This window comes from Pseudomassariella vexata (genome assembly GCF_002105095.1).
Source record: "Pseudomassariella vexata strain CBS 129021 chromosome Unknown BCR38scaffold_6, whole genome shotgun sequence".
In the NCBI taxonomy this organism is placed as follows: domain Eukaryota; kingdom Fungi; phylum Ascomycota; class Sordariomycetes; order Amphisphaeriales; family Pseudomassariaceae; genus Pseudomassariella; species Pseudomassariella vexata.
The window spans coordinates 1,232,549-1,246,668 of NW_024467961.1; the positions used below are offsets into that span (position 1 = coordinate 1,232,549).

The 14,120-nt window shown below is 50.1% G+C and overlaps 5 protein-coding genes across 5 annotated transcripts; 3 read left to right on the plus strand and 2 right to left on the minus strand.

The window, feature by feature from the left end:
- Nucleotides 1-1,971: 1,971 nt before the first annotated feature.
- On the plus strand, nt 1,972-5,634 carry BCR38DRAFT_457356 (folliculin-interacting protein N-terminus-domain-containing protein; the record flags this gene model as incomplete). Its single annotated transcript, XM_040862031.1, has 4 exons — nt 1,972-4,022; nt 4,062-5,298; nt 5,329-5,351; nt 5,385-5,634. 4 exons carry the CDS (start codon nt 1,972-1,974, stop codon nt 5,632-5,634), a joined length of 3,561 nt encoding a protein of 1,186 aa, XP_040716266.1.
- A 2,417-nt stretch (nt 5,635-8,051) lies between these two features.
- BCR38DRAFT_457357 (aquaporin-like protein) lies at nt 8,052-8,947 on the minus strand (the record flags this gene model as incomplete). Its single annotated transcript, XM_040862032.1, has 3 exons — nt 8,052-8,260; nt 8,314-8,617; nt 8,684-8,947. 3 exons carry the CDS (start codon nt 8,945-8,947, stop codon nt 8,052-8,054), a joined length of 777 nt encoding a protein of 258 aa, XP_040716267.1.
- A 1,404-nt stretch (nt 8,948-10,351) lies between these two features.
- Nucleotides 10,352-11,255, plus strand: BCR38DRAFT_408857 (uncharacterized protein; the record flags this gene model as incomplete). The annotated part of the gene is made up of 2 exons (XM_040858314.1): nt 10,352-10,888; nt 10,941-11,255. 2 exons carry the CDS (start codon nt 10,352-10,354, stop codon nt 11,253-11,255), a joined length of 852 nt encoding a protein of 283 aa, XP_040716268.1.
- Nucleotides 11,256-11,779: 524 nt separating this feature from the next.
- On the plus strand, nt 11,780-12,784 carry BCR38DRAFT_431916 (S-adenosyl-L-methionine-dependent methyltransferase). Its single transcript, XM_040860136.1, has one exon. The coding sequence runs from the start codon at nt 11,799-11,801 to the stop codon at nt 12,684-12,686; it is 888 nt and encodes a 295-aa protein (XP_040716269.1). The 5' UTR covers nt 11,780-11,798; the 3' UTR covers nt 12,687-12,784.
- A 59-nt stretch (nt 12,785-12,843) lies between these two features.
- Nucleotides 12,844-13,815, minus strand: BCR38DRAFT_340790 (uncharacterized protein; the record flags this gene model as incomplete). The annotated part of the gene is made up of 6 exons (XM_040855813.1): nt 12,844-12,890; nt 12,944-12,982; nt 13,040-13,241; nt 13,299-13,369; nt 13,429-13,536; nt 13,596-13,815. The coding sequence occupies 6 exons, from the start codon at nt 13,813-13,815 to the stop codon at nt 12,844-12,846; spliced, it is 687 nt and encodes a 228-aa protein (XP_040716270.1).
- Nucleotides 13,816-14,120: the final 305 nt, after the last annotated feature.

Consider the following 14,120-nt stretch of genomic DNA (forward strand, 5'->3'; position numbering starts at 1 on the left):
GCCAATCACTTGCTAGAATAGCCACATGCCCGCGGCGCTATCCGGATCTAGAATGCGGACAACGCACTTGTATATTAGCCGTAGGCAAGACTTGAAGTCGATGCCAGAATGCCATAGAGGCTGTCAACGGGTTTAGGCGAGCCGTCTGTAGCTGAATTTTACATTCGGAGCGCGTGGCATCTGGACGCCGCAAATATGTCCTCATTTGTAATCAGTCGAAAGCCGATGCTACAGGCGGGCGCGCTACCGATAGCGTCGCAAGTGTGCATTACCGTGTGGCCACTACCTATGCTGGTCAACGAAACATGGAAGTAGGAGAATCCTGGACTGGCAGAAACGGCCAACGTGATGTGGACGCATGCGTATCCTTTGAAGCGCTTGTGGCTAAGCTGGGATAGGGGTGGCATTCGTATTGACAACGGAAACCCTGAAAACGACTTCTCACCGCTCGTATATAGCAGTATCAGATATCAACATCCAAGACGCATCTTCGTCCGGGCCTATCGCATCTGACTGGCTGATTGCGACTCGCAAAAATTAAAGAGCGGCCAGGGACAAGAAGGGGTAAGCGGTAAATGTCAGCATCCTACCATACGGATGCTGCCGCTCGGCAATTGATATGGCATATCGACGGAGAACTTTCGAGAAATATTGGTGCCAGGTATCGGAATCGACGATGTGCTTGGAATACTAAACCTTCAAAGGTGTGCAGTACGAAGTACTAAAATTAAGTATCGGCATGAAAGGTGATTCGGATGGAAGAAGATTCAGAACTTGCAAGCAACTCTTGGGAACTTTAGAAGGCTGGAAGGCTTCGTCGGCGGTTCATGGCAAGAACTCCCCGACAGCTCGGTATGTTCCTCGCATCTGCCCAAGCAGTTGTGTCTGGACTGCGGAAGAGCCACCTGGTTGTGAGGCCATTCATTGTCGCGACTATCGCGACAATGAGGTATGGCCAAATCCAGCTGCAGCAACACACGGGCCACGTAAGGCATCAATGATGTTTGTCGCAGGGGTCTGTTTGAGTGCAAAGTGATTGGACTCCCATTTTCCATCCTGCCTATTTCCCCTCCATGTCCCGATGGACCGAGCGCCACAGGCCCATCCCAGCGATAAACCCCTACCGCCGCTAGGACCTAGAACACCGCCAGAACACGTAAAAGTACATTTCCATTCACCGCATCTTCCTACTTCTCATCAGATCCGTGACCCATGGAACGAGACACAGATATCTGTAGTCCGTGGGACGAGGCAGTGACGAGTGGCAGGGGCCCATTCACAATTAACATCAAAACAAGGATCGATTTGAAAAGAATGGACCAATTCGCATCTTGACCTGGCTTGCCGCGGCGTCTCCGATCCCCGGAAGTGCTCGTTTCTCTTGTGTCATAATAACCCTTTCATGTTTGCGGGCTGGCGTGCAAGGTTTCCCCTCGACACCTTTTTGCGCAACCTCCTCGAGAGGACGTCATTATCTGGCCCTGCCTTCCTATGAGAGCCTTTCCATGGTTACTATTCTGCTAGTTTCTACACAATTTTATGCAGTTTGTCGGTGGGTTGTTCCGATCAGTGGAATTGCTCGTTTTTCCTCACGAGACCATCACACCCCACGCCATACCCGCAAAACTTGCGTTCGGACGTTGGAGGCTCCCCAAAAAGTACTCGACAAAAACTAGAGTCAAAACATTGCTGACGTTTAGCTTCCTGGGCACATCAATTCACTTTGGCAGATCTCCTTGTGATTGGCTCAACCAGGATTGTCATATTCCTAAATCGCCATCATCGACGAGCCACACGGACATCACCAACAACACAACCTCAACCAACGACTTCCACATGGCTCTCTACGCGACGATGAAGCCCACAATGGTTGTGGTTGTCGTCATGGAGGCATGTTAAGGCATTCTGGATTCTTGCGACCCCATTCCGCACATCTGAGTCGAATCCCGTTCAGTCGGTCCTGAGGCGACCATGCTAGGGAAATTGTTCAACCTGACGTCCGGCGGCGCTGGCAGCGCGTCTGCTAATCAGACTTCCTCCACTTCAAGGCTGTCACCAGAGTCTATACAGGAAGAAATTCACACTTGGAGTCTTCTGTTTCCAGACACACAAGCGTTGTACTATCGCCATGACCAAGTCTTCCCGCTACCAACGGCCACAGCATTGCCGTCAAGCTCACCCAACACCTTCGACTACGATGGCGAACTTGAGCTCGACGTTCGTGATGTTCGCGTTATCATCATGCAGGACAGTTTGGGGTCAGTAAACCCGTCCCTGCTCTTCGACAGCCACCCTGGCCCGGCCGTAGCTTCAGGAAGCGACCGGCCGTCGCCCGGAGCCACGCCTACGCAAACACCGGCGCAGACTCTTGTTCAAGACCTTCGCCGTAACCCTACGTCGCCGAGGAAGACGAGTCTAAGCCAGTCGCGTCCAGTGGTGAACCAGCCGGATAGCCCCCAACCTCGCCAAGGCGCCTTTGACCGCAGGTCGTCGTTCCAGTCGCGAAACCACACGTACGTCGAGACAGAAACACAACGTGCCTCTAGGGAGTACCGCGAAGAACTCGCGAGCTTTTCGAGTTGCATATTTGCCAACACCGAGGTCATGTCCTACAAGGGAACTTCGACCAAGGTGCACATTGTACCCAGTGAACCTCGGTCCTCTGACGTTGCCAGCTCTTACGTCGGGGACAGCCGCGGGTCCATGGGCAGGACGAGCATGCGGACAAGCAGGCTAGCACAGTCCTTTACGTCGGAGTCCGCGACAGCTGCGTCTAACAACCCGGGAAGACCGGTGGAACGCAAGAAAGTCCTCGTCACTCGGCTATTCCCAGTCAACCTGCCGAATGATGACCTCGACACCCCCAATACGAGCGCAACAGTCCACAGCCGCATGTCAGAAGACGGTGGCGGCTTTCCATTTCCTTGTTCTCCCGACGAATCCACCTTGAAGAAGAAGAAGCACCAGCCGAAGCAAAAGAGAACTCCCATGTATGCTGTGGCTTTGGTTTTGCAGTTGCCAGCCCATCAGATAAGCTCCGCAGCTGGAGCTTCTAAGCAGGCTTTCCGTGGCCCCAGCTCGTATACAGACCCAGAAACTTCCTTTTCCTCGTCTTTCAACTCGGCAAGGCGGTCGGGATGGTCTATGGTTGGCTCGGGATATGGCGCAGAGGCCTTTGACTCGATTTATAGCAACGATGTCGAAGACAGAATGGACGCCATTACCCAACACTGGGATATCATCATGAGAACTCTTACTCATCTCCAATCAGTTGTGGCCACGGCTCTATTCCCGATGCTTAAGCAAGCAGACTACGCCGCTCCAGATCCGCAACCACCGCCGGTATCGGCTCAGATTGCCCGGGCGTCGTCGATAACCAGCCGTAGAGGCTCGAACGCGTCCCAGATGAAGCCGCCAAAGACGAATGCGAAACTAGTGACTTTGGGTCCGCATTGTTTGATGCAGGATCAACAGATTGGTCGCGAGGTCGGTGCGGCGCGTGTCCGGATAGTATCCGGGCTTCGAGCCACGAGAGTCGTGACAGGTCAAGGCCGCTGGGGCCCATGGCGTGACGAGGCAAGATGGGTTGCGAAATGGGCTGGAGGCAAAGAACAAGGATTCTTCTTCTTCAACCTTCTGACTGGTTTCTTGGCAACACATACCGATTGGCTGCAGGCCCTGAGTCCAGTGTGGTATCGTCGACGCCATTACCAACAACAAAAGGCCAAGAGTGAGGAAGATACGTCGTTGCCGTCTCGTACTATTGTTGTGGCCAAAGATAAGATGGCTGCTAGGCGACTAGTCTTCTTGTTGTCCGCTTTTCTACCAGCTAATCAACAACTGCCGACAGTTCGAACTCAAAGACCATCTACATCTGCATCCTTCTCGCACTCGCCGCCTTCCTACATCGTCCCCATTCTTAAGGAAGAGTCTCTACGTCGCAAGATTAACCGTCGTCCTACAGGACCCAGAGGCGCGTCGCATAACCGAAGCTTCAGCATTCAGTCCCAGGCCACGACGAGGTCCGTATCGGGTATACCCGCGCAGCTTGCTCATCTGAGTATGGAAACTCACCACGCCAGGCAATCATCTGATGCGCCCTCGACATTTAAACCGGCCAATCTACCTATCCCTGGAAGCGATCTCAGCACTAGGAAAAGTAGTGCCGCGACGACCAATACAATAACCCCAGACGCTGCCATTCCACACTTCTCCGTAGTCCACCAAAACAACTTGCGTCGGGGACATCGTCCCGGAAGCAGCGGTAGCATTGCTGCAGATGACTTGAAGCGTACTCTCAGACGCGGCGAAAGCACCGGTCATATAAGTATCGCAAGCACCGATTCGAGAAGCAGAAGCTCGAACTGGGGCAGTATGATCAGCGGCTTATGGAGCACGCGACGCAGGGACTCAACTGCCACCTCTTCTCGAACAATGGATTTCCCTCAGAGTCAGGAAAGTCCCCTTGCATCTCCTTCGCACCCTACTGGGCGGAAAGACAGACGGCCTGAGATGGTCAGCGAGGCACAGGTGATAGAGACACCAGCACGAGACGAGTTCGGAGCTGGTGATAGCTTGCCGCCGGCTACGGCCGACCTACCAGACACACTTCGGACGTTGGAGGGCAGGAGCCAAGCTCAACTCATCGGGTCGAGCAGAATACCTGACCCTTCAGGGGCTTTCGAATCCCCTGTGAAGACTTCTATCAACACAGACGATGGGGTGATAGACGTGGATGTGCAATTTCCAGAATACTTGACGTCGTTTGAATCCGCCATAAGTTCGCCCTCAAGCAGTGGGTATCTCTCGACGCCTGGTATGGGAATGGGGCTTGACAGTTTCGAGCAATTCTCCCGTGTTGCCATCGAAGGAGAAGCGCCACTGAATGTTGCGGGTTGGCTGCAACAATATCATCCGGATTTCGCGCTGCAGGCCATACCTCCACAGGCCAATCTGCTGGACGAGATAAAGGAATCTCTCAAGGCCGAACCCACCCCGTCAACCCATGCACTGTCAGCACCTGTTGAATGGCCTGTGGAACGTTGGGTTGATGTCAGCAGCGCAATCGTTGCCGATGCGACCAACTTCACCATCAAACGATACCGATATCGTCGACTCGTGAAGCCAAAACTTGCTGCGGACAGGAGCAGCACGCATAATCTCACAAGCTCGACAAATCCCTACAGTTCTTCCTTGATGACCCCTGCACTGTCGCCGTACGAGCATCCCATCAAGGAGAAGATCGAGGAAGAGACTCTGGTCACACTGGATGAGGTGTTAATTGACGCCGTGGAAAAGGTGATTGCACAGGCAAATGACGCGAGCAAGGGTAGTTCGACCAACTCGTCTCGGTCAGTGAGTAAGCGGCGTGAGCGAAGCGATAGTGGAGTTTCGGAACCAGACAAACTCGATGTGGCCACGGCGTCCCCCAACATCCGAGAGGTTCCTCGAGCAGAATGTAAGACGGTGGTCTTGTCGGCTCTTGGTGGGATCGTGCAGGATGTAGTCGACCAACGAGAGAAACAGGGCCAGACACAGCCTACAGGTATCACATATGAGGCGATTGAACGGGAGAGTGCTCTGAGAGGGGCTATCAGAAATTGGCTAGAGACTGTCGAACTCGGCGATGGATGAAAATCCCATTGCGTGGCGTACGCGACGGAGAACCTCTACACATGGAGGCGATGATCAACGACATTTAAAGGTGTGATCTGTTTGACTCTTCTGGTTTTAATTTTTTTCTGGCGCGGACCTGCATTGCGGTTTGTTGCGTTTATGTGTACCACCATCCAGTCCTCAACTAGAGGCAACGAGCTCCATGCGTCAAGATACCCCTTAAAGTAGTTTCCTGTGCCGTTTCTGGTTCTGTCATTTTGTCTGTATCATAATATTTGAGTTCATCATAGTGGACCCAAACGGGAGTAAAAGGCAGGGTATTAAATATCTCTAGTCACTGCTTGGGGTTCATGTGTGCTTCTCAATGCACGGATGGATACATTTAAGCTGCGTATGCCATCAAACATGTCGGCACTGTTGTAATGTGACAAGCGAAAGCGTGGGATAATGATATACTTCACTTAACAGATACTACACGCCCCAGAATTATAGTCGTTACAGGTGCGACATTGTCAGCTGCACGTGGAATATCATCTAAATTGACCTCGTCTGGACCACATTCAAACCCTTGGATATGAGGCATATTCGTATGCATGCGTGTGCCATCCTCACGTCATCAAGTGCCTTCCTCTTCGCCGGGGGGAGTAGTCCATCATAAGCACCCTCGAAACCGGTTGCGATATAAAGCTTTAACCAGACTTTGTACGTGTCCGGCGTCAGCTGGGCAAACGGAAGCGGGGCAGCATCATAAAGTACCTGAGGGTCGCCATGGGGCAGGCGTCGAGGTCTTCCTGATGCGGCTCATCGTAACAGAAAGACGGAGAAAAATTGACAAGAGATTCTACTTCGGGCTTTATAGGACCATTGGGTTACCGTGAAGTGGAGGGAGCGGGTTGAAGAGGTCTTCGAGACTGAGTTCGCTGGGGTATGCGCGGGACATACTGGGTACATTTAGTTTGCCAAATTGGAAATCAAAGCCGTCGAGCAGTTGTGGAAAGACCCGCTTGCGTGCCTTGGTCGCCACTTCGAACGATTCTACGGTCCGTGATGAGCGATTGCTTGGAAAATAACATTGGGCGGATACATGTCGTCTCCAAAATAGATATCGAAACGGTTGAACATTCTGATGTTGTACCTCAGCGCCCACTCGACGAGATCCTTCTGCTAGATGGCACTCCATTTGGGCAACCTACGTAGAACTGATATTTCTCCAAACTGACAAGCTGTTTTAACCAACGCGAGTAGCACCTCTTTAGTCCATGAAGTGGCAGATCTTCAGGAGTAGATCGTCAGATATCCGATGGATGCCCTTGGGGCTCGTTTCTTTTTGCGCGGAATGTTCCATTCTACCTTCCATTTTAATATAGTTGTCTGAGCGAGGCTTTCTTGATGGAAATTTCTCTATGAACTAATAAATAAAATGAAAACGGGAATGTGAATATCCAGTGTGTGCTGCGTAGAAGGGCTGAAGAGGTCGCTCTTAATTAATGGGTAAGTTAAAGTCATCCAGGGCAATAAGGGGTTTTCTTTTGGTCGCAGGTGGTCAAACGCACCTCGCTGATACGAGTTATATTGCCTTCGGAAGGTGGGCAAAGGAGCATGCGCTCTTGTGGAATGAATATGAAAGCAGGTGTGTAGGTATCAAAGCTAAGTGTAGTTGCAAGCGCCACATATATTTAAATTGTGGAAATGACTTCTTTGGGTCTTTATTGGAAGTTGTAAGAACGTTGGTTGCTGGTTGAGAACACTTTTTGGATACCTGGGGTTTGACAATAACTAACATGACAATCACCCATTGTTAAAATAAAAAAGAAGGTATCTGGGCGCCATGTCGGAGTAAACACCAAATGAAAATGAAATCAACGAACAGGGGAAAAGGATGATAGGTTAAGGCCATGGTAATTCAAAGTACAAGAATAATTTATGTGGGAATAAGATCTAGGGGATAATTACGGAAATTGCAATTTCAGTTCTTATTTATAGTTTTGTTGTCGCATCTTGGAGTAATGTTCAACAGAGACATATAGTTGTATGAAGAGACTTATTCAATTTCAACTTGCAGAACACATGAGATACATAATTTGTAGGACGTATTCAGTATATGACCAATTATGTATAGACGTGATGTTTCAACTATAATGTATATACTTATAGCGTGTCTCTACTAAACCGTTTCACGTATTGCATCATGTACAATGTTGCCAATGTTTTGATGGGAAATTATACGTTTCATATTACCATCTCGCCTAAATATGAAATGCAATCTTCTACTACGCTACAACAATACACCAAAACACCTTCACATGCAGAAAAAGGGCTACTTGACTAATCTTTCCAATTAAAAGTATGTTCATCAGCTCTTCAGATGGTGCTCATACTGATTTGAAGTAATCAGAATACCTTTCACAATTTACATACTTCAGCTAAAAGCAGTCCTACACCTCTTCCGCCGTTGAATCATCCTGCCCGGGATTTGCCTCCTCGTAGTGGCACCGCTTGACGAAACGATAGAAGCCAGCAGCAACTACAGCTCCCATGAGTGGCCCAAACCAGTAGATCCAATGGTAACCGGGAAAACTCCTAGCGGCAACAGCGCATCCGAAACTCCTTGCCGGGTTTAACGAGCCTCCGGTAAAGTATACGCCTACACCTATTGTTAGCAGTATATACCATCTGAGTGGCGATAGTGCGTCTCACCCGGGATCTCTGCCACAAACAAGGCCAAGCCAATGCCGATAGGGGCAATGAATGTGTCTTTTGACTTCTCTATCGCTAACATGAGGACGACGAAGACAAGATAGGATGTGAAGAACATTTCCATGAAGAAACCTTGTGCCGTGTTGACCCCTGGAGCGAGGAGTGTGTTGACCAGGGAGATATCAGGCGGAAACATAGCCGAGACGATACCGCCCGCACATATACAGGCGACGAGCTGTGATAGAATCAGGAAAGCCCCCCTAGTCCAAGAGAGTTGACCGGCGCTGCACAATCCAAACGTGACCTTAAATTTTCCGGTTTCCAGTTAGCAAGACCACCTGTCTTAATGTTGAGATGGATTTTAACATACTGCTGGATTGAAAAGTCCACCGCTGATACGATAAAAAGACCAGGCCGTAACTAGCAGCGAAAACCCGTAGGATAGGGCCACAAATATTACAGTATGGGCAGGACTATCACCATTGGAGGCAGATTGCGAGACGGCCATAATGTGCCCGCCATAACCGAAGAAAAGAAAGAGAAATGTGCCGACGAACTCACCCGCGGCGGCGACGAGGTTTGCCTGGAGCGGATTGAGATGCCACTGTTTGTTGTGTGGGTGATGATGCCGCATAGTGTGCACCTGATCTTGTACGGCCATCTTCGACTTTGAATGTTGCAACTCCTAACAAAGACGTTCAAGTGTGTTCTCTTGAAAAACTTCTAGCTTTCCTCACAAATAAGTACTCTTTCACCCTCCTCCCAACCGAAAATCGACAACCATTCCCTTCCTCCCTTAAGTATACACCGCACCGACGAGACAAAACTCAATCTCATGAGCTAAACGGATCGGAGGAGGCATGATGCGTTGGGTGGCTTGCGACCGTGCTGATGAATGATGCAATGAGCTGTCAGAGCGATCCATTCCAGTTAGCAAATACCGTCGATATACGCCTCATTACGCGACGGCCCATTGAAAACAGCCCGTAGACCCCCCTTTGACCCCGTCTGGGCAAACTGAAAAGGCGCCCCCCCTTCAATTGGCCCCCACAAACCCGACCAGTGAAAGCGGATTATGAAATCAGTAAGTCGGTAAGTCGGTTTCCCCTTGCCGTACATCCGCTTAGGATGGATGGATGGATGGAGGGATCAAAATACTTTTTCAACTTCCACCACGCACTTCCGGAGCCTCTGTTCCTGTTACTGGTTAGTCTAGTCAATTGGAAAAAGGGATTCCTGTCGGCGATAGGCGCGCAAATATCCCCGAGTCTGGATCAATGGAGGCGCTGCATCGACGCTCAGCCGTTTGTAGATTGTCAAACATGCGGCGCCAAGCCACAAATCTATAATCTATTGAACTCGAACAGAACTTTTCTAATAAGGGGGGAACACGCGATAGCACGTGCAATTTATCGTGAGCGTTTCTGAAACCCATGACAGAATCTGTGGAAGCTGACATTTCTTTTCAAATTTAGCGTGGCGGAAGGGGGCCGTTGCGTTGCCCCCTCCCCTGCCTGGACTAGAAGTTCCTATGAATTGGCCAATCATGTCTCAAGAACGACGAAGGCAATGCCTTCTTTCCACTTAAGTAACTATGATCGGGCTGTAACATCAGCTACACTATTCTATAGTTTTGACATGGAATGACCAATTCCACATAATGTTCACCTGGTACAAGGGAAACGAAGGGGCCAAAAACTCGGCGGAAGTCGTCGTTATAGACTCTAGATCCCGGATAGCAATCTTGCACATTCATTTTTTCGATAGAAAGTAAGGGACGAGTGGTAAAACTCTAGCAGAAGCCATCTAACGGGCAAAGTGTTTCATTGTTCTATAAATGGCAAGCTTTGCTTTCTAGTGTGGCTACACCGCGGATAACGATCTTATTTGCTCTTTGTCGATAAGCATTCCGGTATATGAAAGGGTGAAAATTATCCCTATCTTTAGCTTCTTGGTATTCTCTAAGCAAATGCTAAGAAGGAACATTGGAACTCAACAACTGAATCACAAAAATATGCAGAATAACAAAACCACAAACATGGCATCACCCGCTAGAAAGATGATGAGCTACCGAAGCGAGGTCAACGTCCTGAAAAAGAGGGGTGGCGATTGGATTGAGCTAGTTCACACTTACCTCTCCAGAACTCAGGAAGCTGAGACAGACTGGTCCAAGCGACGACTGTACATCATAGACGAGGCCAGCCTCGAGGTCAAACCCAACGGTCTCGTATGGGAGGTGCTTCCCTACTATGGCGAGAAGCCAGGGGATTATTCCCTTCCCGAGAGCGGTCTCAAGCCCGAGGATGAGCCCCTAGCCAGTGGCAACCGCCTCGTAGGACTTATCATTCAAGAGTACCGGCGCCGAAGCAGGGAGATGAACAAGGACGATATCGAAACCGCGCTCACTCAAGTAGAGCTCGAGGACATCGAAATCACCGAAACGGCCAAGGTTGTCGATACGCTCCTGGATTATTTCAGGGCTGTCTATTTCTGGCCCACGTCAAATGTCACTGTCTGTAAATATGAAGACCTTGAGGAGGAGAAAGAAGAGGACGTCCGTCGCTACGCCCGAGCCGTATGACAAAGATGGCTTCATACTCAAAGGTGGGATCTTCACCGATGCCCAGGTTCACGAGCTTGGCACACCACGCAATTATCATAATAAGAAGCCCGCTAACGAGCCGCATTACGACAGTGAAGACGAGGAAGAACAGCCCGTGCCCAAGTCCAAACCTATTTACAAGCCCAAACTACAGAACATCTCGGAGGTGGAGGAGGAGCAGCCCGAGGCAGAAAAGCGTCCGGCAGCGCTTCTGGTTCAGAAGTCAAGAAAGAGGTCGCAGATAAGATCGCGGAGCGGAGCTGTCGGTGCCGCCTTTTTCGGCCAGATACTGGCAGAAGGAGGCTGTATTCGTCGCGCGACGGCTTGTCGGGAAGATTGATGATAGTCTGAAGAATGCGAGGAAGAAGTTCCGCGGCTCGAGACAGTTGAATTGAGTGCTCAATATCTAGGGAAGGGGAGTTAGGCAGCACTTATTTTGGAGTCCGGTTTGGGAAAAGGTTGCGTAGCATAGCGCGTCGTTTCTCGATCGAATCCAGTCTTTGGGCTCGATTGCATTGCGCTTGTTTACCATTTGTTGACTTTATTTCAAGCCGATTAGAGACTGAATTTGAGGTTGTAAGAGAACAAAATCTTGTATAATTTCGATTTTGGGACTGTGTGGTCATGTAGTACATAAGGTGTCGACGTGATTCCTCGGTCAGATGTACCCAGAGGAGCTCCGCCGAAGATTGCACAAATACGTCTCATTGAATTTGGCAACGTGCTGTGTATGTTACCTTAAGCGAATGCTGTATCGTTCAACCAGCAGCTTTCACAACTAGAAACGGCAGTAGTCGGCTAGAAGCATCCGACGTAACATCAAAACAAGGATTGATGGAGCGGGGATATTGTAAAACCCCAAGACAAATGTATATATAAATATATGTATGTGAGCGGCAGGCAATTCGTAGCAGCCCTCTCCTCGTCATCTCCTCGTCATCTCCTCTTTGTGTTCACCTTGTCCAAGAATCTGCTTGCCACTGTCACAAGCGCACCAATCATGGCAGACTTCGCGCAAGTCAAAAAAGAGTACGACAACCAAGCCACAATCTACAACGACTATGACTACATCCCCCACGGCATCCTCGAATCCCAACTCCTCGCCTCTGCCCTTGGGGACTGCACCGGCCTCTACGTCCTAGATCTAGGCGGCGGCACCGGCCTCCGAGCCCGCCAAGCGCTCGACGCTGGCGCCGCCACCATAGACGTCGTCGACATCTCCCCCGAAATGCTGCGCATTGGCAAATCCATTGAGGCCTCCCTCAACGGGCTCGACCGCGTCCGCTGGCTTGAGGCCGACGTCTCGAAACCGCTGGACCATCTGCCCCTGCGGGAATACGATCTCGTCATGGCGAACTGGGTCTTCGATCACGCGTCAAGTGTTGCGGAGCTCGAGGGCATGTGGCGCAATGTGGTGTCGTACTTGCGCCCCGGGGGAAGGTTCGTGGGGGTGAGGTCGGGGGACCCGCAGGCGCCAGGGATTACGAGTGGGAAGTATGGGACCACGTATAAAGACCATGAGGAGATTCCGGGAGGGTTAAAATTCCGATACGTGTTGTCAACTGATCCTCCGATTGAGTTTGAGGCGACGTCCATGGAGGTTAGTTACTCTGGGTCGACAGAGATGCATCAGAGGTTTGGGTTGGTGGATATCGAGGTTGAGCCGTATGAGAATGCTGAGATTATTAGGAGGGATCCGGAGTTTTGGGGTTTGTTTTTGGAGATGCCAAGTATGGTGGTGGTGAAGGCGAGGAAGATAGCGGAGGGTTGAGTGCAGGGTAGTTACCTCTCATGTGTGATATTTCTGTTGATGGTAGGATAATTGCCGCTTCTGATCTTCCAGATCTAGTTACGAACAGTCATTCTGCGCAGAATAATGCAAGTTTATTCTTACTTTTCATGTTAATTGTATAAGGTACTAGCCATCATTAGTCGTCAATGGGCAACACCGTTCTTATCCCGTCTACAATTTGTTCTGGGGTGTTTATGTCAGTCAACGAACCAATTGCTGGCAGAGAGGCTTCTTACGTTCTAAGTAGGGTATGACTTGGTTATAGTCTTTGCACACTGGTCATTGTTAGTATGCGTATGCAGTTGACAACCTTGACCTGCGGATAGACTCACCATGATGTCCGTTCCAGCCACCATCCCCAGGCCCATTATCATCAGAGTCCGTCAACTCATGAGGTTCAAGAGCCACATCTGCGGAGCACATCACAGCCTGGCGCATATAATCGATGCAATGCATCATGTGGGTGTGGTAATCAACTGGGAGAATCTCGGTCATGTTTGTTACCACGCCGGAATAAATACGCCCCATTATGAACTGGTTAGTTGTCAGTGACGGAACTGGACAACCTGGAACGTGATGTGTACTACTGACCAGGCAGTGCAGTTGATGTGTGACGGAGGTTGTGAAAAAGGTCTCATTACTCGGAGCAGGATGGGTGCCAGCTATCGCAACGTTAGCATTGGACAAGGAGCTGATACCTTGGGCACAATGAATGACATACCAGGCATAATGGTGTTCCATTTCGCCAGTGTCTCGTTCGAAAACCACTCAGACATGTTGCTAGGAACAAACGTTGAATCCGCCTCCCATTTGACGACATGGGTCGTAACTGTATTGCGTTAGTACTCTATCTTGTCATTGGAAGTGAGCTGGATGGCAATGGCGTACACTCTGGGCCGGCTCCGGTGAAGTCTCCACCGACTTGCCATGAACCTGACGACGTTTCCTTCCATTGCTCCCATAGCAGCAATAATAATGCGGCAATGATAAGGAGTAAAAGACAATCGACGAACAACCTCACAGAGCCGATGACCATCACCAATGTATTCCTCTTCGACCGCAGCCTCCCCTTGAAATCTTCGTTTTGCCAATGCTTCTCGTCGCCCATCAATGACTCGTCCACCTCAGTGCTCGATGATGATTCCTCGTGGTAATCACTAATCGAGACATTGCTGTAAGTCTGGTCCTTGGAATCCATCGTGAACCTGCGTATCGAGATATTGTAGCGCAAGTTTTGACGAAGAAAAGCAGAACTCGCCTCGAAGTCCATCTATCCTCAGATGTCAGCAGACCGAAATCCATGCGGAATATTCCATTGTATTATCTTTCGACTGTTTTGATATAAACACACATTTCCCGGCCGCGTCATGGGTATGATAGCCGTAGGGCCAGGATTATCATGACTAACTTGGC